This window comes from Danio rerio, chromosome 17, assembly GCF_052040795.2.
Source record: "Danio rerio strain M-AB ecotype USA chromosome 17, GRCz13ab, whole genome shotgun sequence".
Lineage (NCBI taxonomy): Eukaryota > Metazoa > Chordata > Actinopteri > Cypriniformes > Danionidae > Danio > Danio rerio.
In genome coordinates, this window is record NC_141037.1 from 48,258,526 (window position 1) to 48,285,000 (window position 26,475).

Consider the following 26,475-nt stretch of genomic DNA (forward strand, 5'->3'; position numbering starts at 1 on the left):
ATCAGCATTTTCAGTGTTAATAACAGAAAAGTTTGCTCAAAATTGTTTATAGGTTGCTTATAACTTTGGCACACATAAAATTAAAAAATAAGTTGTTTTTGATAAAATGCTGTGAGATTATTATTTTGTTGCTGCTGTTAATAACTAATCAAACGATCAAAGAATTTAACAAATAAAGACTTATTTTTTCACAGCCTTTTCATATTTACCAGTGGTGTCAATATTAGTGGAGGACACTGTATAAAGGCATTACAGCCCTTGTGGTGTTATCTGCTGTCTAGTGCAGTCTTTTGGGATTGTCAGAGGGTTCTTTTACTTACCTCAGTCTTTCTTCTTTCAACTCTTTCTCCCTCTCTCTCTCTTTCTCTCTCTCTCTCTCTCTCTCTCTCTCTCTCTCTCTCTCTCTCTCTCTCTCTCACACACACACACACACACAGCTCTGTGAAGGAAACCAGATCCTTCTGACTGCGAATCTAGGTTACTTCTCTATAGACGCTCTGTTCATTTCACAAAGGCAAATCTCCAAGCTTGAACGATTAAGTGTAGAGTATTATAAACACAGATTTTACTCAATCTGAGAATGATCCAGACAGTAGACTTTTGCAGCTTAGTAGTGATCTGTTACTTATAGGTAATGCAATGTTTTTTCATAAACATGCTTAACTTTAGACTCTATTAATGCTCATTGTTGAATGCACAGGGTTATACAAATAATTATACTACAACTGATAATAGTTATTATAATTTTAATGAGAGAGATGGTCATTATTATTCATAAGGCAAGGCAAGTTTGTTTACAGTTTATCGCAATTTTCTTTTTTTATACTATTGATACTGTATATATACAATTGAAGTCAGAATTAGCCCCCCTGTTTATTTTTCCCCCCAATTTATGTTTAATAGAGAGAAGATTTGTTCAGCACATTTCTAAACATAATAGTTTTAGTAACTCATTTCTAATTACCGATTGTTTTCATCTTTGCCATTACAGTACATAATATTTGACTAGATATTTTTCAACACACTTCTATACAGCTTACAGTGACATTTAAAACCTTAACTAGGTTAATTAGGTTAACTAGGCAGATTCAGGGAAATTAGGCAAGGTATTGTATAACAGTGGTTTGTTCTGCAGACTATCGAAGAAAAAAATAAATATATATATATATATATATATATATATATATATATATATATATATATATATATATATATATATATATATATATATCTTAAAGCTAATAATTTTGACCTTAAAATATTTTTTAAAAATTAAAAACTGCTTTTATTCTAGCTGAAATAAAACAAGACATTCTCCGGAAGAGAAAATATTATCAGACACACTGTGAAAATTCCCTTGCTCTTATAAAAATAATTTAAAAAAATGTTAAAAAGAAAAGAAATAAGGGGGTTTAATCGTTCTGATTTCAACTGTATATACACACATACACGAATACATGTACATCTGTATACATACAATCATAGAAATTTTACATTAACAAAAAAATCAAAACAATAAGTTTTTAAAAAAAAAAAGGTTGCCAAACATATTCTCTCAATGATACATAGCTTTCAGAATTATGTAAATGTTAAATTATGGATAATTGTGTTGTCATTGTGGAGAAAGCCAGTCATTTACTTCGTTTCTTTTTAAAAAATCTCTTTCTGTAATTGAAGTGCATGTGTCATTTTTTCATGTCCTAAACTTCTGCTATAATTTTGAATTATTCATCTTTATTTGATGGGTCTTCTTCATACCATTTGCGGGTTATAGCTTTCTTACTTGTTGCCAGTAATATCTTAAATAGATATCTATCCTCTTATTCAAGTTTAAATGGAATATCTCCTAGATAAAGCACATTGAATTATCTAGGAATATGAAGATCAGAAATATTATTAATAGCAGAGAGTACAGTTTCCCAAAAAATGTCAATTCACAAAGTCAGAATATGTGCATGATGTGCCTCTTCTAACCCACAGTTCCTCCAACAAGGATGAGGAGTTTCCACTGTTATAATTTAATTCTTGGTGTAATAAACAATTTAATTCGATAAAAAAAAACCTTATGCCACATTCTTGAGCTTGCTGAGGTATGTGGGACAGCACATATTTAGCTCATTGGTCTTGATCAAAATTTTAAAATAAAGCCTACTTCCTTTTCCCATTTTAATCTTTTGTAGTCTGTTGAGAGTCCTATAGAATTACTTATTGCTCTATATAATTTTAGAAATTGTTTTAGTCATACTTTTCGTGAATTAAAATCTGAACAAGCTGATTGTTTAAATCCTCATCCTGTTTTTCTGTCAAATAATAGCCCAGCAACTATCTAAATAGATCTTGATTTATAAGACCAGTTCATCTTTAAAGTTTTGAAGCATTTCATTCTGCCATCCTTTATAATTGTACAAAATGTAGAGATTCATGAATATGTTCATTGTTTAAATCTATTATCCATAGGCCTATGTTTAAAATCTCGGTCATGCGCCACCCAATAATATATAGTATAATATTATATGGTATAATATTCATACATACAGGTAATACAGTGCTTATTGTTTATATAGAAGACTAAAATAGCCCTAAAATAATGACAATAAAAATAGTACATAAAAATTAAAGCATTAAAAACATAAAAAAATAAAATCATTTATTTATTTATTAATTTTCTTTTCGGCTAAGTCCCTTTATCAATCTGGGGTGGCCACAGCGGAAAGAATCGCCAACTTATCCAGCATGTTTTTATGCAGCGGATGCCCTTCCAGCCGCAACCCGTCTCTGGGAAACGTCCACACACACTCATTCACACGCATACAAAACAAACAATTTAGCCACCCAATTCACTTGAACCGCATGTCTTTGGACTGTGTGGGAAACCGGAGCACCCGGAGGAAATCCACGCAAACGCAGGAAGAACATGCAAACTCCACACAGAAACGCCAACTGACCCAGCCGAGGCTCGAACCAACAACCTTCTTGCTGTGAGGCGACAGCACTCCCTACTGCACCGGCAAAATAAAATCATTATATTTATTATTTTTGGACATTATTAAAAGCAATGAAATGAGGAAAAACATCTAATGTTAATGTTAAATGTAATGCAATTTAGTAGCTTTTTTAGCAAAATAGAAAATGAAGCATCATTTCTTATTATTATTGAGTAAAGAGGATAAATTAACAGTGTATGAATATTAAATGTAAACATGTTCAGTTGTTTATGTTTCAACCAGAAGGTCGCTGATTCAAGCCTTGGCTAGGTCAGCTGGCATTTCTGTGTAGAGTTTACATCTTATCACTGTTTCCGTGGGTTTCCTCTGGGTGCTCCGGTTACCCCCACAATTATTCGTATGTGATTGAGTGTGTATGGATGTTTCCCGGTGATCAGTTACAGCTGGGTAGAGAATCCACTGCGTAAAACATATGCTGGATTAGTTGGCGGTTCATTCCGCTTTGGCGACCCCAGATTGGTAAAGGGATAAGCCGAAAAGAAAATGAAGGAATCAATCAATTATGATTGAGTCCTTTAAGCAGCCTTTTATTATTTTTGCTGGTAAAAAACATTATATTTGAAATAATAATAGTAAGTATATTAATAATAACATTAGTATTATGTATAACTGAAATACACATGTGGCAATAAATACATTATTTTTTGATAATTATAACAAGTCTAAAAATCATAGTTATGATTCGTCAAATAACAGTTTAATGATATGCACCATTTTACCTTGATCTGACTTTTCCATTTTTAGGGCAGTTGTCGTTCAAGACGATTATTATGTTGGTCTATTATCTGTAACCCACATGTGTTAAGGAGAGCGCATGCGCAGACGCGTCTGTCAAACGATAAATGCCGAACCAGACTCGCAGGAAACTCCTCCCTGTTGACAACACGCCGCTCTCACAGCGCAATGGTCTCCTGGATTATTTCTAGGCTTGTGGTGTAAGTCATTATTCTACTCTTGTAAAGCATGTTCATAGAGATAAATAAGAATTCTGTGTTTATTCTGTATATCAATGTGCTGTTTTACACCTTCTTGATAACGCGAGGATTTTTTCCAGCGCGCCTCTTAATTCTATACAGAATAGAAATAAATAGAGGCAATTATATATCAGGCCTGATTTGTGCTTAGATTATCTTTCATTTACATATTAATAGGCCATCATAAAAGAGGCTGTAGTACACTTGCAAGCTAAGCGATAAGCAGTAAGAATCTGACACCATGGTGAATTATAAAACAGGGTCGCTCAGACATTGAAGCAGCTCGTTTTATTCAACACCTCAATCTAGAACACAGTAGAAATGCTCAATCTGAGGTGTAAATATGAAGCCTGTTTTTTAAGGTTTGGTACATGAGAGCAAGTCTTTGATGTGTGTGAGTCATAAAAACAATGGGATGGTCAGCTGGTGAACACTTGTGTGCAGGTTTTCTCATTATTTGCTTCATTTTTTTACACTAAACCTAATACTAATTACCATTAATGTACGTTTAGCTGTGTGGCTTCAGTAGGTTTGCTTGCTGTGTGTGCAATCTCTAAATAGCAGTTCAATTCATTTTAGTTCATATCCGATGACATTGCACATATGCCAGCACTTGTGCAGCACGCTAGTCTTAAAATAGACAATAAAGCTGTGTGTTTTTGCTCGGAGTGCCCTATATAGTGTGTTTGGTGGGAAATGTTTTGTTTTGTGGGTCTGGGTATTTGATCGGGTCTGAGGCGCAGCTGTTGCTGGGATAAAGGACACTGGAATAGACCCCGAAATGCTGGACCACAGGTGCAGGCCACTTCTTTTTGGTTATCCAGCACTTTCAAATCACCCGTTTAACCTATGGATATAGCAATGCGAAACCACCATTCGCTTTGTGCCGTTTGGTTTTGATCATGCGCCCTTGACGAGCGTTCACTTGTCGGGTCTATTTTTATCAAGCACGCAGAATGTAAACCTGGGGGTCGCGCGGATCTGTCGCCTGTTTACGTGCTACAATGGCTCTTCAGCACGGAGGAATTGCATGAAATATGTTCTGGCTTGAGTATAAATGAGACTAGAGGCCTATAAAGGGCAGTTCTCTTGCAAATATCAATAATGGAAAGGGAGTGGAGCGGTTTCCTTTCAGGGAAGTGGACCTAGAAGGCATTTATAAGTGGCCTTTGTTGTGTAATTTGTGTAATTGATTGAAATCACATGATAGTCGAAAATAAAACAACTAATCTTACAATAAAACACAAACTCGTTCTGAAGAGATCTGACCAGTTAGTACATACACAGATGAGGTAATACTTGTAATCAATGATGTCATTTTGCTGATTTGTCTACAAGTTTGTTGTCACACTTTACTCGGGTATATATTATTTTAAAATGTGAGTATTTTTAATGTCTGTAGCCATCCATTGTTGGCCAAAAGACACATACAAAACTATTTTAGTTCATCTAAAACAATAAAAAATACTCATTTACTCTTTAACACTCAAGTGGTTATTAGTTTTGAGGTTTTTTTTTTCTCATATTGAACACAAAGGAAAATATTCTGAAGAATGTTGGTAAGATAGTAGCCATTGACATTCATATTAGGATAAAAAAAAAAATTATATTTTTTGCCAACAATCTGGTATATCCTTTCCTTTGTGTTCAATAGAAGAAAGCAAACAGGTTTGGAACAAGTGAGGAATGAGTAAGCGATGAAAATATTATAATTTTCTTATTAATTATCCTTTTAAGCCACCTCAATAGCAGATTATGCTCATCAACAGGAGAAAAAATTCTCACATTTAGAATGTGCCAACACATTGATTGACAATAAATGAATGACTCACTAAATATGCAATTTTGTCTAAGTTTCTAATATGAAATAGTTTAATAATACATTATCTACAATGATATACAAACATAATGAAATTTGGCAAATCAATAAATTGTTTATGCATTATTATAAGCTATAATAGATGTTTAGGCAAGGTTTTCTTGAAGTTGAAAAGACATTGACAGTGATATGCTCTTGAACACTGTCATTTTTCTACTCTAAAATATAAAAACATTTATTTAACAAAAGATAACATTTAGAAACTCTTTCAACCTGCTAAGATATGCCATGTACTTTCATTTTATAAGCTAACCATAGCAAAGAAATGAGTGAGAAAACAGTTCGCCTAAAAATTAAAACTTTTTAGTCACCCTCAAGTGATTCCAAACCTTTATTAGTTTCTTATTTCTGTTAAACACAAAAAAAGATATTTTGAAAAATGTTGAAAATGGTCACCATTGACATCCATAGTAGAAAAAAACAAATACTTTGGAAGACAATGGTAAAAGGTTTCCACCTTCATTTAATTTTAGCATTCATTTTACAATTACCGTAAAATACTATAGATCTGGTATGTATGCATCATGCTCACAGATCATTCAAATAAAACTGTATATTTGAAAACCATTAAATATAACTGTAAAGCTATATTTGAGAAAACAGACTGGTTATAATGAATCCTCCTTTTTGTGTTATGACACTTTGACATTACAATATTGAATGACCCTTTTTGGCATTACCCTGAACATGGTAAATATTAACTTCACGTTTCAAGAGCAAAAGAAAATCTCTCATGAGCTTTAAATTGTCACAAACTTCTAAATTCCCCAGAAAAAAATTACCTTAGTCCTTCACATTTGAATATATCGCTTTTAAAAAAATATATTACAAAAAATTACATGCTAAAAATGGTGGGTTGTTGTAACCTAATGTTGGGTCAAATATGGATAAAACTATACCACTAAGAAATAACTAAATTAAATGTAACTAACTTAACGTAACTTAAATGTTATAAAAAATAACCTAACAGACATTTGTAATTATATAAAAAAAAATACTTTGACAAGACTTTAATTTCAGTAAATTGATATACTTTCAACTAAAACTGAATATTGAGTAGGGGTCGGGGCTTTCTTTTTGCACATTATTTCTTCATTCAAAGAGCATGTAAATAGAGCCTAGTGCGATTTGAGAAACTAGAAGACAGTACATGCCGCTAGTATCACGCGTAATTTTGGAATGAAAATTTCAATAGAACAACAGCATATAATCATAAATTTTCTTTTCGGCTTAGACCCTTTATTAATCTGGGGTCCGCCAATCCGCCAACTAATCCAGCATATGTTTTATGCAGCTGATGCCCTTCCAGCTCCAACCCATCTCTGGGAAACACCCATACACACTCATACGCTACGGACAATTTACCCAATTCACCTGTACCACATGTCTTTGGACTGTGGGGGAAACCCGGTGGAAACCCACGTGAACGCGGGAAGAACATGCAAACTCCACACAGAAATGCCAACTGACCCCGCCGAGGCTCGAACCTTCTTGCTGTGAAGCAACAGCACTACCTACTGCTCCACCGCATCACCAGAACGACAGCATATTTTAAGTCTGTAAAATAAAGTATTAAAAGTGCTGATGATTGTGATAGTAAGTGTTGTATTGTCATCTTTTAGGTTGTATCTCAGCTTTAATGTGCTTTTTAAATAAATAAATAAAAAACAAAGCCGCTGCTTGCCATCGCGACAGCAATAAGATCCAATGGAAGGCTGATCGCTTTTACTCCAAAATGGCGGAATCGCGGGGCTGTTGCTGAGAGCTGCTGTTGCAATGAAACGTTCTATTGAGTGTCGCCTCTTGGTGATTCTAAGCTCTTTGCTCCATGGCAAACTAACGGTAAGAGGGGTGGTTAAGAATATTGAACTGTCAAACTGACATCATCAGAGAAGGTTTGTTTGTTTTCTTTTGTGTTTGATTTTGTATCATGTAATTTCATGTATCACTTTGCATTATATAAAAAAAAATTAACCGACAGAAAGACTGCCACTTAAAACGCAGAAGCACATGCTCAGATGTTGATTAAAGGTTACCAAAACAAGCTTTTTTTCAGTGGATTAATTTTTTACCTAAAGAATAACAGTGTGGTCTAGCAAAATAAACCTTGCAAATTTTGACTTCACTCACTCTTTAAACAAACATTACAAAACAACTCATTCATTCATTCATTTTCCTTGGGCATAGTTTTTTATTTATCAGGGGCTGCCACAGCGGAATGAACCACCAACTATTCCAGTATATGTTTTGCGCAGCAGCTGGCTTTCCAGCCACATACCATTACTGGGAAACAGCCATACACACTCATTTACACGTACGCTACAGCCAATTTAGTTTATCAAATTCACCTATAGCACGTGTCTGGGCTGTGGGGAAAACTGGAGCACCCGGAGGAACCCCATGTGGAGAACATGCAAACTCCACAAAGAAATGACAACTGGTCCAGTCGGGACCTCAACCGGTGACCTTCTTGGTTTGAAGCGACAGTGCCTACCACTGAACTACCGTGTTGCACAAGACAACTCATGGCATATTAATAATATATCAAGATAAATGCCTTTCTGTTTTGCACTTCTTTATCTTAATCATGTTGTGTCTCTCTCACAGGCTGATATTTGGTACCCTTTACCCAGCATACTCCTCATACAAAGCTGTTAAATCGAAAGATGTGAGAGAATATGTAAGTAAAGCTCAGATACGCCTTCATCATCTCATTAACATTCATGTTTATTCGCTTGCTTTTTTCATGAACTCTTTTATTTTCCCACAGGTAAAATGGATGATGTACTGGATAATATTTGCACTTTTTACAACAGTGGAGGTGATTACTGATATCTTTTTGTGCTGGTAAGTACAGTGCTCCATCATATCCTTTTGTTAAGGATTACTCACATTTTTAATTCTGCGTCTGGTATATGGTTTGATGTGGGCGTTATCTAGTATGACACATGAGCATACTGTATGATTGTCTTTTTGAAGGCTCCCATTCTACTATGAACTCAAAATCGCCTTTGTGGTTTGGTTACTTTCCCCGTACACAAAGGGATCCAGTGTGCTGTATAGAAAATTTGTCCACCCCACACTGTCCTCCAAGGAGAAGGTACTGTCTTTCATGTGATCTGTTCACTGTTCCTTTCAGTGTTTTGCCTTCAGAAGATCTATTTTTACCTCTTGTCGTTGCTGGAAAAAATATGCAGAGGAACTACAGAGCTTACACTAATTCTTTTAAAGAGGAGTTCACCCAAAATCGAAATTTCCATCATCGTTTACTCACACTTACTTGTTCACAACCTGTTTGAGTTTCTTCTTGAACACACAAAAAGATATTTTGAAGAATGTTGGAAACTGGTAGCCAGTAGTTATGTTTTCATTCTGCACATTTTGGAATATTGTGTACAAAATGCTTAATGGAAACGCCAACATAAAACACATTTTGAAAAGTTGTGCGCACAACTGAGTAGAACGCATCTTTTATTTTATAAGTAAAAATGTGCATAAACTACAATGCAAACACATTTACTGAATAAATTACAACATGCACATCAAAAAGTCATGTGAATTTGTTTTAACAGATCATTTGATAATAAAAATCAGTGCGATGGGATGGCATTTTAGTTGTTTTTACACTTTTCTCTCTCACAGTTCAAACCTAATGGCGCCCAACAGCCAGTCCAGCATGTCCAGACCAAGCGGCAACTTCCCGCTCTCCCTCGGGAGGCCAATATGGAAGTAACTGAAACTGCAATTTATTGAAAATCTGCTAGTCCTGGCTCCTTAATAGAGCAAATTTCAATTGAGCCCACTGTTAGAATGGCCAACTTTGCAGCAAAATAAAGGTGTTTACAGCCTGGTACAAAGAACACTTTTGGTTCATAAAGCTAATATTGCCCTTCATAACAACTGTGAGGGGGGTGAATTTTTTTTTATAAGTCATCAGTGTCCTTTATATTAGGTTATATTAAGTTTGCATAATTAAGGGCGTGGTCACTTGATTGACAGCTAGGTCTCGCTGTCGCCGTCACTTCACCTCAGCTGACTCCAGCAGATAAGCCACTGATTTTGGCATATTAATCATATTTTTGTTTTGTTTTATGTGGCTTTACACAGTCAGTTCCCTTTTGGGATTATTTCCTACAATTATCAGATGATAGGGGATGCTGTGTGCACTTAATTGTGCTCACAAACCATTCACGTGGCCTCCGTTTACCATGTGAGTAAAGGTATACACTTATATACCATCTCTATACATGTATTTGTTTTATTTAAGATCATTTATAATGTTCTTTAGAGCTGTAATGCACTCCAGAATCTGACAGATTGATTAGATGTGGACTGTAGAACAGTCATCTGAAGTGTTATCATACAGTATTATGCTAGATTTCATCAATAGTCTTTCATGTACTAACACAGACTATATCTGAAGAGTTTGGAAGTAATTTGTGTTTTCCTCCTGTAGACAAACATCATAAGAACAATACTTAGTGGCTCAATGTATCACAGCAGTGTTTTTAAAAGACTAAACACTTATTGATATAGTGTACAGCCAAGCACATGTGGTCAGAACACAAACGAGTCGCAGGTGATAAAGTATTACGATTTTCCCAAAGTGAAGTGTGTCTACGCTTGGTCCAAGCAAAATGCCAGCAGGTATCTGTAGCTCCCATCACTCTCCGCCTCTTTGCCCTTGTTTGGTATCTCGCCGTGAGTGCGATGACAAAGGAACAAAATGTCGACGGTTGGCCGCACCTACTTGTGGCTTCTTTTGCGCTCTTCAGAAACCTATGGGTGACGTCACGGATACTACATCCATATATTTTACAGTCTATGGTCCAGACGTTCAACTTGTATGATGGTTATCATCTTCCTCTGCCTTTTGGTTGCTACCGCCGGTGCCTTTGATGCTACAGATTTGATGATGCTACGGAGAAAACTTTCATTCATGTGAATTTGGCAAGCTGAACGCATTCAGTTCTGAACAGGAGACACGGCGCAGAGGAGATTGATTGACAATGGCCTACTGCCAATCAGGACGCAGAACACAATGCGCTGTAAAAAAAAAAGCGAGTCAAATTAAATTTTAAAAATTTGCGAAACTGCAAGGCCGTGAAAGGTGAGCAGCATTAATGGAAGTGACCACTGTAATGTACACAACACAAACAATTTAAGAAAACGCATTGTGATTTCTCACAACCAATGCAAATAACTCCGAACACAATAGAAATGTTTCAAGGTGACCCAAAAACGTGACAAACCTGGCTGGAAATGGATTTTTCAGGTGTTTTCTTATTGTGTTTGCATTGTGAGTATCTGCAACACGTATGCTGTCTAACTGATAAAAATCTTATTTGCTGGTGTTTTTTGTAATTGCATGTGTTTTCTTAAATTGCATCGCGTTAAGCTCACCCAACCACTGTATGTTTTTGTCTTTCTAAAATTCCTCAGCCAAATTTCATTATTAAAGTAGTTTAGTTTTATTATCTCCCATAACTGTCTTGACCATCTGCGCTACCAAAGAACATCTCATGCCCCCAAAAGAAAAGGCGCAATAGATTTATTATATTAAAAAAAGTCCTACACTGGCTTCTCAAACCAACAAATTCCATTTTTCTTTTTTAAATTTTGCTCCAGTTCATTAGGAAGTGATGATATTGATCTCTTTGACTCACTGGATAAAAACTAATGCAATATTTCAATTTAGCGTGCACGTTTACTTCGCATCTTTGGATGAAAACATTGCCATTGACTTCCAAAGTATGTTTTCCCTACTATGGAAGTCAGTGGTTACTAGTTTTCAACATTTTTCAAAATATCCTGTTTTGTATTCAAGAGAAATGAAACTTAATCTGGTCTGGAACCATTTGAGGTTTTTGGGTGAACAATCCCTTGAATATTTCATTTAAAATTATATAAGCAAGCAAGGATCAGCAACAAAAGCTGTGGAGAATCTCAACAGATTGTAATGCTTAGAAACTGAATTTCGAAGTCAAGGAGGAAGTGCACATTTGTCTTGTTTTCCTGTAACCTTTTGCGTTGATTTCCCTGGTTGAGCAAGTTTGAGCGATGCTCAGGAAACAGAACTGGGATTTTCCACAGGCTTTTTCTTCTTAAGGCAGGAAACTCGTCAGGAGGACACACTAAGGGCAAATGCATTTGACAAACACCAAAACACTCTCTATTTAAGTGTCCTTTAGCTCATACACTGTAAAAAATGCTGGGTTACACACAATGCCTTCATCTTTCCCAATACAAATCGTTTTTACAAAGTGGATAAGTGGATTGAACAAAAAACAATCAAGTTGTCCCTAAAAAAAATTAAGAGTTATGTTTTTTCAACTCATTTTGAATACAGTAAGTAGTTTGGAACAAGCAGCAAAAGTCATTTTTTGAGTGTAGAAAGCAAGAAATGCTGATCTTAAAGGACACAATAGCAGGCTTTCAGTACCATATCTGAAATATTCTTTATGACTCTTTCTCAGGACATCGATGAATATCTTTGCCAAGCAAAAGATAAAAGCTATGACACCCTCATGCATTTTGGAAGGAAAGGCCTGAATGTAGCAGCAACAGCTGCAGTAATGGCTGCCACTAAGGTAATAATCCAGTACCGTTCCCTTGTTGTTTAAGGAAATGGCACTGTCTTTGACAACTGTACGTAAATCTCTTGAAATTGTTTGTCAGTTTCAAAATTCTGTTTGCAAAATGATCAAAATCTAAAGATATGTCTGGTGTTCATCAGTGACTAGCAGTAGCAAAAAATAAACATAAATATGTACTTGAGTAACAAATTAAGCAAACAACAAATGAACAGTTTTAAAACACAATAGGTAACACCCCATAGGAATGTAATAAGAAGTAGTTGTCCGTACGTTGTGAATATTGTCATATATGGTGGGGAAAATAGGTATTGGACACGTCAAAAATTTTCCCAGAAGATATATTTTTAAAGGTGCTGTTGACTTGAAATTTTCACCAGATGTTGATAGCTACCTAGGAAATCCATATATGCAAAGAAAACAATATTAATTAGTTTATAAATGAAGTCATGCAACATAAAATGAAATGACGCAGGGAAAAAGTATTGAACACATGAAGAAAGGGAGGTGTAGAAAGGCAGTAAAAGCCCAGACAACAGCTGAAAGCTCTCAGTAGTAAGAAAACAACCTTTGGCCCTTCCCCAGTGTAAATGAATATTCGCTGCTTCAGTTCAACATCTACATTACCAGAAGATAAAAGCAGGGTGGACATTTCAGCAAAAAAATGATCAAAACACAGCCAAGGAAACTCTCTGATGCTTTCAGAGAAAGAGAAAATCAAGCTGTAGAATGGCCCAGCCAATCACCTGAATTGAATCCAATAGAAAATACAAATTAAAGATCAGACTAAATAGACGAGACCCACAAAACCATCAAGATTTTTACACCCTGCTGAAAAACCCACACCTGAGCAGTTTATGTCAATTCATTTTCCATATAAAAGGCATCTTCAAAAAAGCTTTTTATTATCAAGTATTTAATATGTTTCAGTAGTTCAGTGCTTTCTCCTTGTCAATTAATTGTTATTACACAACTAATTTTTTTAAATTTTTTGTTTTGTTTTATTTTTATGTTTGTATTGTTTGGGTTTTCTACCAACATCTGGTTCAATTTCTAGAAAAAAACATGACATGTTCTATACTTATTTACCCTGCTGTATGTCAAAGAATAGAAGCTAGTATATTATTACAGCTCTATGGAATACTTTATTCTGATGCGAATCACGACGTTCCAAGGTGTGTTATTCCCTGTTAACAACCTATAAGGAATAAATTAGTGCTGAAAAATAGCCTAAATCTAATAATAAGCAAAATGTGTGAAACAATGTGAAAGAAAATTACTTTTAATAAAATGTAACATTTAAAGTAGCAAACAAAATCCCTAATATTTTAAATTAGTATTAATAAATAAAAAATAAATTGGCTTTCGATGTCTAAAATAGACCTTTTCAAATTCCTTGATATTGCAGAAATTCCATGAACCTTTATAGTACAGTGTAAGTGTTTAATTAAAGACCTGGTACATTATTACAGTTCGGATTAATGTTTTGTGTCTAATTGTATAAGTTGGATATTGTACAACCAGCTGCTGGTTTTAAAAGAATAAAGAGCTAAAATCTCCACTGATGAGCCTTTCAGCCTTTTGAGAATATGGATTAACTTACATATATATGACATTTGGATAATTGAAGCCTTGTTTTAGCAAAATCTAGTTAGGACAATGAAGTCTTTTGGATGAGATTGTTTTTTAGGTGTTAAAAAATTCTTTAATCAGCACTTGACATTAAATACTTAATTATTCTATAAATGTTTAAAATTAAATGCTTTTTTATTAAAACCTTGTCTACACTGTAAAAAGTGATTAGTTACTTTCTTTTTTAAAAAGTTAGTAAACCTATTGTTAATTGGAACTGTTATGTTGACTAAGAAGAAATGTACATTAATTTATTTAATAAATTTAAGGCAAATAGGTTACTCACTTTAAGTAAAGTCAACTAATTTCTTTAAAAGCAATGGGTTTACTCACTTTTTGTATGTAAATCAACTATAATTTACAGTCCAGAGTGAAATTTCAGTTCAAATGCCATCAGTCATAATGAATACACACTATTGAATTATTCAGTAACTAACTGTGCATGGAAAAGCAGTGTGTCATGTTATATAATAGTTTATTAAAACCTCAAATAGAAGTGAAATACTGATTATTAGTTTATTTTAGAGAAATCTTTATATTTGACCGGACTGGATATACAACACATTCTTCCAGATCTTCATGCTCATTTGGTATAAACAAAATAGATAGTTGATGTGACAGTATTTAGAGCTTCTAAAAGAGTTTGATGTTCTTTATGCAGGGCCAGGGCGTTCTGTCCGAGCGGCTCCGCAGTTTCAGCATGCAGGATCTGTCATCTTTCCAGGCTGAGGGCCAGACAAACAGCGCTAGCTCTGTAACCACTCAACCTGCAGCCGCGCAGCACAGAACGCGAACCATGATGCGCAGCAAATCAGAGACTGGCTACAGCAAGGGTAAGCAATGCTGAGACAAATGAGTGCTGTTTTCACCTTTAACCCTTTAAAAGAAAATCCTGCTATCAGCCAATCAAATTGCTTCTAATCCTGTTTGGTTTACCTACTTTTCTTGATCATCCCGGAGATGTAATTAATCTTTAAATTGAGCGTTGTAATCCTGCCAGAGTTCTTGGTAAATGTTTGATTAGGAAATTTTTGGTTGTTTACATATTTGTAATATTATCTAATTCCCTGAAAAAATTCATATTATATCTCTTTAATTTAAGTTATAGGTTTTATTTAATAGGGAAAAAAATCTCATTGTGTTTTATTACTGTTATTTATTGTGTAGAAGATAAGAGATTTTAAGCAGAATGTTACTGCTGCTCTTTTTCATACAGTAAAGTTGAATGAAATGCTCCAGAAAGCATTGTCTTCTGCAGTTCATTCCAGGTGTTATGTCATTATACAATGGCTTTGTATGAGGAACAGGCTGAAGTTTTCACTTCCACTTTAGCTCTCAAATCTCATTTATGTTTGCAAACATTTCATATGGCAAATAAGGGCCAGTTTTTTTTTAGCGTGAGTTACATTTTGCTGTTGTCTTCTGTTACACCAAAGTAAGAAAGCCATGTTCATTTGTAATTATACATTAATACATTATCCGTTTAACCATACTGTATCTGTTTGCAATCCATTAATTGATACATGCCTGTAAGCACTGTTCAAACCATGGATGACAATCATAACAGTAACTATAAGGTTTTAAAATCCAAGTCCACAATACAGCTATAAGTGACTAAAATGTGGTTCTTCTGCTCTTCTTTTCCATTTTTTCCAAATAAATATGCACTAACCACTAAATGCTTTTGTGTCTAGTTAAAAAATGTTTTCATTTCAATTTTTTTTCACAAACGGTTTTCTATGTGAGCGGCCCCTAATAATAACAACATATAATAATATTAAGGAAATCGCTTTTTAGATTTTTTTCTTCTTGAGTGAAGAATGCTAATCAGAATCCACTTGTCGTTTCACATGTCTTTTTAATTCCCTGAGACCTTCGTTAAGTTTATCACAAATTAAGACATCATAGATTAAATCTGAGAGCTCCCTCATCCTCCATAGACAGCAACTGTCCCGAGTTGTTTGTCATTGATACATTGGAATTAAAACATTGTCAGAACTTTCCATGTGACTTCAGTGGTTCAACTGTAATCACACAAAGCTCCAGGAATTTTTTTATGTGACTGTAAAACTTTCAAATCAACTTTGTTCACCAATGTATTTGGGTGTGTTTTTACTCTGGGCAATATGCATGCAGGTCGAAGGTCTCAGGGCTTGAAACGATATGAACGTGAGTAATTAATAACAAATTTTATTTTTGGGTGAACTAACCCTTTAAATCTACAAATTACATAACAGTGATGCACTGCACATTTAAAATAGAAACAGTATAATGGTTACTTTTGTATTGCTAATAAATGTATCATTATAGTACTAACTTTGCGTTATAATTCTTGATGTAAACTGTCCATCAGTGTCTGCCTTCCATATGATTCAAAGTCTTTTGAGTACAAGAAGTGATTGGCTACAAACAAATGCAGGGTTTCCTGTTACAGTTTTAGATGTGGGAAACCCACTTCACCATTGTTTAAAAACATCAAAATGTTCCAGAATCAATAGAAAGTACACTCACCGACCACTTTATTGGGTACTCCTTGCGTTATTAACATTATTGAATATTATCACATAGTTGCTACAGACTTGTCTTTAATTTAAATCTCCAGTTTCACAATCACAAAGGTGGATTGAGATCTGGTGTCTGTGGAGGCCATTTTTGTTTAGTGAACTCATTTTGATGCTCAAGAAGTTTCACGCATTTCATATTATTTGAGCTTTGTGACATCATGGGGCACTGTCCTGCTGGAAGTAGCCAAAACAGCATGGGTCCACTGTGGTCATAAAGAGCTGGACATAATCAGCAGCAATGCTCTGGTGGGGAATTCAAATGATGCTCAGCTGGTACTAAGGGGCCCAAATGATGCACCGCAATACATCAACGGCACCACTCTAAACAGCTGAAGGCAGAACGAATCCATGTTGTAACACAAAAATCTGATCCTACCATCAGAATGGTGCGGAAATCAAGACTCATCAGAGAAAGCGACATTTTTTACCCAGTCTTCCGTTGTTCACTGTTAATGAGCCCGTGCAAACTGTAACCATAAGCAGGCCGCACACTGGACTTTACATTGTTTTCAATGTGTTCAATGTGTTTTCTTGTTCTTATCTGACAATAGGGGTTTTCTGCTGCTGTAGCTCATCTGCTTCAAGACTTGGTTTATATTCAGAGATGCTCTTCTGCAGATGTTGGTTGTAACAAATCATTATATTTGCTCATAATCCTGACCTCTGGTGTCAAGGCATTTTCTCCTATAGAACTGCAGCTCACTTGATACTTTCTCATTTTCAGGCCATTCTCTGTAAACCCTAGAGATTGTTATGCATGAAAATCCCAGTAGATCAGTTTCTGAAATACTCAGACCAGCACATGTAACTGACAAACTTGCCACATTAAAAGTCACTTAAATTTCCTTTATTTGCCAAACTGATGACCGGTTTGACCTTCAGTAGATAATCTTGACCACGTCTACAGCCCTAAATACACTGAACTACTTCTGTTCGGTTGTTAAATCTGACATCATGTGATGTGATACAGATTTCAGGTCTAATTTTGCGCTCTATCAGACTATAAGCAGAATTAATAAATGGTACTAATAAATGCTCACAGAGCAATGTAATCAATTTTGAAATCATGATCATGGCCAGAAAGCAATACTTTTTTTATCAATTGTTAAAATATATAGTGTCTGTGAGGAAGCATGTCCATAGACTGTCGTGTTCACCAGAATATTGTAAGAGTTTTACTTTAATGTTTGATATGATTAAAATTTGGTCATAAACGAATAATTATTTTATTAATTCAAATGATCTGCAGCTTGGACCCAGCAAACAGTATTCCATACTTCATGATATAACAAGTGCATATGACTAGCTGATCATATTTATTGAGACGTTGTTCCTAATAAAGTGGCTGATAAGTGTACACTGCCTCCTTCCCCAGTTTTAGCAGCATTGTCCTTCATGCCGTATCAGAACTAACTATAGTAACTCAACAGTGTCTTTTAACTTCAAGTCTTCCATAATGACACAGATCTAAAACACTCTGTATGAAAATATACTCAGAGTTGTGATTTTAATGTGCTCTTGTCATGGTACAGGCCATGACTTTGACATGACTGAATATGAGCTGTTGAACTTGGAGCAATCTAAGGAGCCTCCCATCCCGCCGACCCCCACACCCATCCTGACCCTATCACAGCCCAATCTGCCTCAAACTGAGCCTGTGACTCCACTACCCTCCCCTCCGGAGTCCCAGGATCAATCCTCACCCCCAACCGTAGCCTCAGAGGAGCCTCAGGAAAAGGAGGATTTTATCTCATCTTCACCGCAGTTCAGATTTAAGAGACGCGCCCCTGAGGTACCTTGGATTTGTCATGGCTCGTGGTTGACTTGCCTGGCTACACTGGGGCTCTGTTAGCTGTGCTGTGACTTACTAACCTACTCAATCACTAACTAGTGCTGCTGTTTACCAGCAAGTATCAACTGAATGAGTGAGTGTCTGACACTCTCACCTCAGGTCACCACTAGTATTCGGTTACAGCGAGTCACTGGAGAGACGTGACTGTCTAAGATGGCAGGGAAAGATAACTCAAGACTCTATGATGAAAGAATGAAACCCTTACAGTTCCTTATTTGTTTATCACATAAATATAAGGATAAGTTTGACAGACAAAAGAATACAATGACGACAAACAAGAAAACTAGTTGGCTTGACAGTAATCTATAATGTTATACAGTATGTTACTCTTACAATGCCACATCTCACACTGTACATTATAATTAGTCAAAAAACAGCCAAGATGTTGTCGCAAACGTGTATTCGTCAACTGCTGGAAGTGATTTGAGTTCATAATTTAAAAAAAAAATCATATTTTTGTTACATTTTGTTAAATCGCATCGATCCACTTTATAAAACAGGCATTAACTAATTTATTTATTTATCTTTTGGAAGCTTAAAAAAATTTTCACTATTGTTGACGCCAGTAGCTAAGTGTTTATGGTGTCTACATACAGCACTTAGGTGCTCACGGAGACCCGAGTTCGATTCCAGATTTAAAGGTGCATTAGGTGATCTGCCAAAATGCTGACCATTTAGCGTAATAGCTTTGAAACACAGCATGCAATCGTATCAATAAACGGAAGTGAACCTCTAACTGTACAACAAACTTTAGTTTATATAACTTTCTATTTGTGTGTATGTCTATGCATCACCTATCTTGGTGACAAGTGAGACTAACCCACTGCAAACAATGATAATGTCTGCTTGTCTCCACCAAAAAAGACGTAGATAGACGCGAGCAACTCTCTGTATTTTGGTTTTGGTAACAAAGATTAAATGCAACCAAAATTCAGTAACCGTGATAAGCGATATGTGATTTTGGTGCTTTGTTTTCATGGCCGTCACCTAGCAACAGCTGTACACAAAACAGCAGTTGGATGACGCAAGCGTACCAGGGTTCAGATGGTAAAAAGATGGTGTGAGCACAAACCAGCCGAAATTGTGGCAAGGGGGGGGGGTAATCGAACTTGGGTTTGGTTCAAGCAATTGAATCAAATGTGAAAGCACCCTTAATCTTATGTCGTACCCACAATATTAAAATACATATAACAAATACATTTAGACCATTTACTTTAATCATTACTATTGGCATGTGAAGAGTCTTTCAACCAGCACAATAAAACATTGTCTGATCACCTACTGCACCTTTAAGGTTCTTTGCTGATTCTTCCCACACGTTTTCTGCTCACAATGCATTCCTATATCCACTCTAAATTAAAATTAAGGTTACAGTGTCCACTATCTAACACCATTAAACAGCATGAAAACTACTCCAACTTTGTACATCCAATGTAAAAAAAAAGTAGAATACAGTGAAGATGACTTGAGGGTGAATAAATTATGGGGTGATTTTCATTTTGGGGTGAATTACTCCTTTAATATGCCACAATTATGACTGTTTCCTAAATACAGCCGTATTTGTTGTAATGCCGACTTTTTGTCTTGCATTTATCAGATCACACAACTTTATTTTTTGCAATTTAAACTTTAAATTTAAACTAATTCTGGTAGGTGTTGACAATGTCTTAACATTTCAACCCAATTTCTTGTAATTGCAACCCTCAAAATAATTTTAACTTTATTTATAGTATTGGGACAAATACTATACTATTGTATTGGGACAATATCCCAGTTGAAATCTCCTTTCTATCTGGAATTATCTCCCAAATTGTAACTTAACTTCTTTCTTTTTCCATTTGTCCTGTTCTCAGAAGTAGTGCATAAACAAGGAGAGCATCTGAAATGTATCTGTTTACTGTGGATATAATGCCTCGTCATTGTTTTAGTTTCAATCATTTTGTTCTTTTTAAAGCTGGTCTACCAGTTTAGCCTTTGACCACACTACAGATATAACCAACCTAACAGGCTAAATGCAGGCATTTGCACACAAAGCACATTCAGTCATGCATTTTCCAATCATGCTGGGCCTTTGTTTGTCCAACCATAAATTGACACGTCATAGAAAGTGTGTCCCTGCTCATGCTGACCTGAATCTCTGATCATGTTTATTTGTAAAAAATAAACATGAAGTGTGCACTGCTTGTTCATTTATTAATTAGACATACACTCACATATCTGTTCTTTCTGTCTCTCTCAGCCTCCTCCTAGACCTCTAAGACCTTTCACCCGATCCAGATCCAAGAACGCCCTCTCTTCAGACACTGAAGCCATGTGACTGTGCGTATATGCTCCCAGAGTGCTTTAGCCGTCTCACCTGCAACATGAGGAGATGCAACAAGAGAAGGCAATGACAAAAAAAAAGAGGAATGCAGCCAAAATGTTCAAATATTCAAAAGCAGCCTTGCTCTGTAATGAGGTAACCAAAGCGATGCGCAACCTTTCGCTTCTGATCTTTGACACTCAAGGGGAGGGAATCCATTTTGGGTAACGCTGCTGCTCTGAGACTTTGGGGTTGTTTTGTACATATTTGAGCGTAGGCTGGTATGATTTTGGGAGAAACAAGCGCATGCGTGTCCTTTTGGTTTCTGTGGTCACCCCCAACCATAATCACTATGGTTCAACATGCTTCATTTTTAGGGGGAGTGCATTCATCTTTGTTTGAGTAAATTCCTGTAAAAGGACAGATCACCCCCCCCCCCCCCAACCTGAAAAAAAAAACAACTCACTATTTACTCCTATCTTTTATGAGTTTCTTATTTCTGTTAAACACAAAAGAAGATATTTTGAAGAATGTTGGAATTAGGATTGAGGATCGAGAACCCGTTTCATTTTAGAATCATTTCAAATTTTTAAAAACCAGGGATTCAATATGATGCCTACATTTTGATTCTGTTTAGCAATTTTTTACTTTTTCGGTCATTCTTGCATAGTGAACGATAGTTTTATCTATCTACCAGGGCCTGCTTATGCACTAAGGGCTCTATTTTAATGATCTAAGCGCAAGGTGCAAAGGCATTAAGGGCGTATCTGAATAAACTTTCACTATTTTAAAGATGGAAAAATATGGTCTGCGGCCTGGCGCATGGTCTAACAGGGTTGTGCTTGTTCTCTCAATAAGTTATGGGTGTGTTTTGAGCATAACGCACTTTAAACCAATCCGAGTCTCATCTCCTATTCCCTTTAAGAGTAATGTGTGTTGCACCATGGCGCATTTGCTATTTACATGGCGGATTTTGTAATTGGAAAAACTTAACGCTTCACTATAGTTAAACAGACCATCTGCAGTGTAAGGATAAAGATCGAGCCTCCTCCATTCAGCCTCTTTACTTTCTCTTTACTTTATTTTTACCTTTACTCTTTACTTTTGTGAATAAGGAAACAGTGTTGTACGCACTCCACTAAAGACATCCATTAGCCTACATATTTAATTTTATTTGTTAAGCGCAAAGATTTGTTTCAAAACTATTTCTAAATTCAGTTCTATTTTCTAGCAAACAAATAAATGAACAATAATAACGAAGTGTCGTCAAAAAACTGTTATATCCAACACACGTCCTATTCTTTTGCCATATATGGTGATGCATACGACTCCAAAACCTGACTGGTGGACAAATCTAAACTTTTTATATTACAAATTAATTTTAGATTACAAATATACATATGCATAAACAAAATAATACTGCTAATAATAATAACATTATAAAAATGCAAATTGTCATGAATGAACTGAAAAAATTTAAAATTAAAAGTTGCACCAAAGCAAAAAGCAAATTATGGCATACATGCCTTGCGCCTTATTGTGCCGGGTGTGTGATAGGTACTAACAGCAACAAGCCATGACAAATGCAATACATGTGACAAAGATACTTTGTGCAATAGAGGAAGTACCTCTAATATGATGAAACACAATCCTGCGACAATACCCCAGATACAGCTAATATTAGAGACACACTCGGGTATATAAAGCTAAAAACAGATTAGGGGTGCACAATATATCTACATCGATATCCCAATGTGCGCATCCGCAATAGTCACATAGCAAAGACATGCAATGTTGAGTCTGAATTATAGTAGAACCAGGAGCCACAGAATTGTATTTAATCACTGTATTTATACATAATTTATATGATTTGTGCAAAAAAAAATTCTTATTTAGAATTTTTGTTTTGTTTCTAGTTCAAATGTCTACATTTAAAAGCAGAAACAAGATTATTTCACTTATCCCACTGACAGGTAATTTAGCTTGTTTTAAGGAAAACCTCTTAATTTTGACTTATTTCTTCTGAATGTAAAAACTAAAAAATATTTTACTTGCTCTTTGAGATATTTGAACTGGAAATGAGATAAATGGTAAGAAAAGCATTTTTGCATTGTGATTATTCGATTTTTGCACTTGAATACTGTTAGACTCTCCAGAAAACTGTCTAAGAGTGCTATTCAAACCAGCTTGTGAAAATCATTTCTTTATATACCAATATTAATCACAGAAAAATATCGCAATATCAGATTTTCCAATATCGTGCAGCCCTAAAACAGCCATCTTCGAATTCCTGTCGCATAAAGCTACAGCCTATTGATTAGACTAAATGTCACAAGAATAGAGGATAGAACATTTACTATAAGTAATAGTAATTGAGAATCGTCATGAACCGATTCAATAAGCGAAATCAGAATCACTAAAATTAAAGTGGTACACAACCCTAGTAACCACTGTCATCCATAGTAGGAAAAACAAATAGTATGTAAGTCAATGGTTACCTGTTTCCAACATTTTTCTAAATGTTTTCTTTTATTCTGGTTAGGCAGAATTGTAGGGTGAGTAAATGGTGACTAAATATTTATTTTGGGGTGAGCTATCCCTTTAAAAACTACTGAGTAGCAAGGTGTTTCTGAATCCGTCTTTGTTAGAATTATAGTGAAACTGTATTGCACTGATATGGTTGTTGTGTTTGAGTGCAAACATAACGTTTAATTCATGATTTATTATGTGTCCGTGCAAAGGAAGGACTTTTAATGCAAGTTTGTAGATGAACCAAATAAGGGTATTGATTACAATGCCTGATTTGTAGATGGACAAAGTGCAATGAATTTCAAAATTTTGCTAAATGTTCAATATTTGATTCATAAACTTCATATATAAAGTTATGTAATAACCATCTGGTTAAAATGCACTAAAAACTAGACAGAAAAAGTTGATGTTTCTTAATTCACACGTTGATATTTCTTCATCACTTTAGTTATTAAGCATGTACAGTATTTTTGATCATTTAGAAATTGTTCAAACTTAAAGTCCACATGAATCTGAAGTTGCTGAGACTTTTCAACATAATGATGTATTTCCATCTGAAATGGAATTTTGATTAGGGGCGAGGCTTTATTTTAGCGCTCCTTCTCTCATCTTTTTCAGAAAACTAAAAGGTGTGGCTTAGCATATGACACCCAAACCCTCAGTGACATCATCAGAGATGGAGCTGGCATTTCAGAGCGGAACAAATGCGGCAATTTTAATCAAAGATGATCAAAACACACATTTTTTTTCATCAGATAAACTTACATAGATGAATTGATCACCTTAAGACTAACAACATGCGATGACAAAATAAACATTCGAAATTTTGATTTCATGTCGACTTTAAGTATATCCGACGTAATGTTTTCTGTTTATTTCTCAGCTTGCTTCTTAAATCTCTTCATTTGCTTGACGTCGCATGTATTCACGTTGACAGTTTGAATGTGTCACAGTTTTTGGCCTCTACTTTCTGAGCGTGTTCAGTATTAAAGTACCTTATCGGAGTTAATGCTGCTGATTCGGTACAACATAAAGCGGGTCCTTCACTCACTGTAGGAATTTTACTTTTGTAGCACTCACAAGTAAGTCATATATGGGAGAAACATGTCTGTAACACTGTGCGATTATTACACAAGCATGTGTCACTGCGTAACTCATAGTCGGTGTTTAGCATTCCTGATCACAATGGAGAGATTTGCAGAGCTGTATTTCTCTCTGGCAGGGGAGACTTTTATGAACTATAAGGGATTGCGCTGGATCGAAACACATTCTGTCCACCTTTGTTTCTTTTTAGCGTGGAAGTAAGTTGTTTTATGTAAATGTGTAAAACTTTATTAGCTGCTGTTGTAAACAGAAGAATAACAAGCACAAATACGGTAAAAGGGTGATTCCTGGTATTCTGTGCCTTTTGGACATCATAAAACTTTAAAATAATTCAGATCCAATTTTTTGAAAATCAATTTTAGATAATCATGAAAGTGAGATGTAAAATAAAAATAAAATAGTTAATGACAGGTATAAATTTAAGTAATTCTGAACCAAATACAATGAGGAGGGCCAAACATGTACACCCTGTATTATTTTACACCCCATTATGTATATATGTGAGCAGTTTCATGCAAATGTCAACCTTGCCATGAAAAAATTACATATTAGCCAACATAGCGAAACCTTTTCTGGGTTTTGTTGTGTAAGCAGGTCCTTATAAATGCAAAAATGTAAAATTAAATAAAATCAATCGTTTTTGTTCTATAAAGAGCTAACGTATTCCCTTTTACTGTAAATAGCATTACTTCTTTTGAGTTGTGCAGTTTAATACACAGAATTTCTACAAAGTAGTTTTTTTTTGTCACATCCATAACGCATGTTTATTTTCATTATTTAAAATATAAAAAATGTTTACAGATTGATATTTTTCTGCTCCAATAACTTTGTTATTAGTTGTTTTGGAAAATATAAACATATGTTTCCTTATAATGTTAGCATATACCTTCTCTGTGAAATTATGTTTTGAGATTTTACTGCAAATATCACATCCATAACGCTGGAATTGCTCATATATATATATATATATATATATATATATATATATATATATATATATATATATATATATATATATATATATATATATATATATAAGCAATATAATATCAAATCAATAACAATAAATCATTTATTGACTAAAAAATTCTTAAGATAAAATAGTTCATTTTAACCTAAAGTCAGCCTTTACGCTTTTTTTCACACAAAGTTAACACAAAAAGTAAAAAAAAAACTGTTACGCTTATTTTCTAAATAATAATAATAGTAATAATAATTTCTATTTCTTTTTTTCTACATAACAGTTTGGACATTGAGCCTGACCACATCAAATTGGACATTTAAATAAAGAAGACACAGTCAACGCTGTTTGAGTGAACAACAATTTTAGGGACAAGCTCTCAATAACACATGATTTTTCATATTACTTTAAAAGTCCCATGACATGAAAATAAAACTAACAGACTGAAATTAACATACAATTATTTAAGGATATCTATTAGCTAGTGCGCACAATATGCATTCAGAAAACATAAATCTGATAAAAACTTGTAAAGCTTGTCAAAGTTTGTCACTTCTGCTGAAATCATTCATTCATTAATTTTCTTTTCTGCTTAATCTCTTTATTAATCTGGGGTCACCACAGCGGAATGAACCGCCAACTTATCCAGCACGTTTTTACACAGTGGATGCCAGCCGCAACCCATCACATCACAGGGGAACACTCATTCACACACATACACTATAAACAATTTTAGCTTACCCAATTTACCAGTATCGCCTGTTTTTAGACTTGAAGGGGAAGCACCCGGAGGAAACCCATGCAAACGTGGGGAGAAACATGCAAATTCCACACAGAAATGCCAACTGACCCAGCCGATGCTTGAACCAGCGACATTCTTGCTTTGAGGCGACAGCCCTACCAACTGCGCCACCGCATCACCCCTCTGCTGAAATCGATTAACGATTTATTTCATGTCACCTCACACTTCAGTTTCTCATCACATCTTGACTAATCAAATGCTCTCTAGTATCTGACATGCCCATCTCATTCAAGGCACACATTTGCTTTTCATTTGATGCTCTTGATCTCAATCACTCT

At 35.2% G+C, this 26,475-nt stretch overlaps 1 protein-coding gene and 1 long non-coding RNA gene across 4 annotated transcripts; one reads left to right on the plus strand and one right to left on the minus strand.

Moving 5' to 3' along the window:
- The first annotated feature begins 3,874 nt into the window (after positions 1–3,874).
- reep1 (receptor accessory protein 1) lies at positions 3,875–21,236 on the plus strand. Of its 3 annotated transcripts, none has more exons than XM_087290997.1 (8): positions 3,875–3,940; positions 7,153–8,538; positions 8,629–8,705; positions 8,838–8,958; positions 12,335–12,448; positions 14,745–14,916; positions 18,180–18,439; positions 20,739–21,236. In XM_087290997.1, the coding sequence occupies exons 2-8, from the start codon at positions 8,446–8,448 to the stop codon at positions 20,814–20,816; spliced, it is 915 nt and encodes a 304-aa protein (XP_087147123.1). In that variant the 5' UTR covers positions 3,875–3,940; positions 7,153–8,445; the 3' UTR covers positions 20,817–21,236. The 3 variants fall into 3 exon arrangements, with proteins under 3 accessions (XP_087147123.1, XP_087147122.1, XP_087147124.1); XM_087290996.1 differs by having other exon boundaries at positions 8,466–8,538; XM_087290998.1 differs by lacking the exon at positions 18,180–18,439 and having other exon boundaries at positions 8,466–8,538.
- A 2,951-nt stretch (positions 21,237–24,187) lies between these two features.
- LOC147833175 (uncharacterized) lies at positions 24,188–25,213 on the minus strand. Its single transcript, XR_015513756.1, has 2 exons — positions 24,609–25,213; positions 24,188–24,533 (listed from the first exon to the last, which is right to left on the minus strand). It is a non-coding gene; the product is annotated as an uncharacterized LOC147833175 (long non-coding RNA).
- Between the last annotated feature and the right edge of the window lie 1,262 nt (positions 25,214–26,475).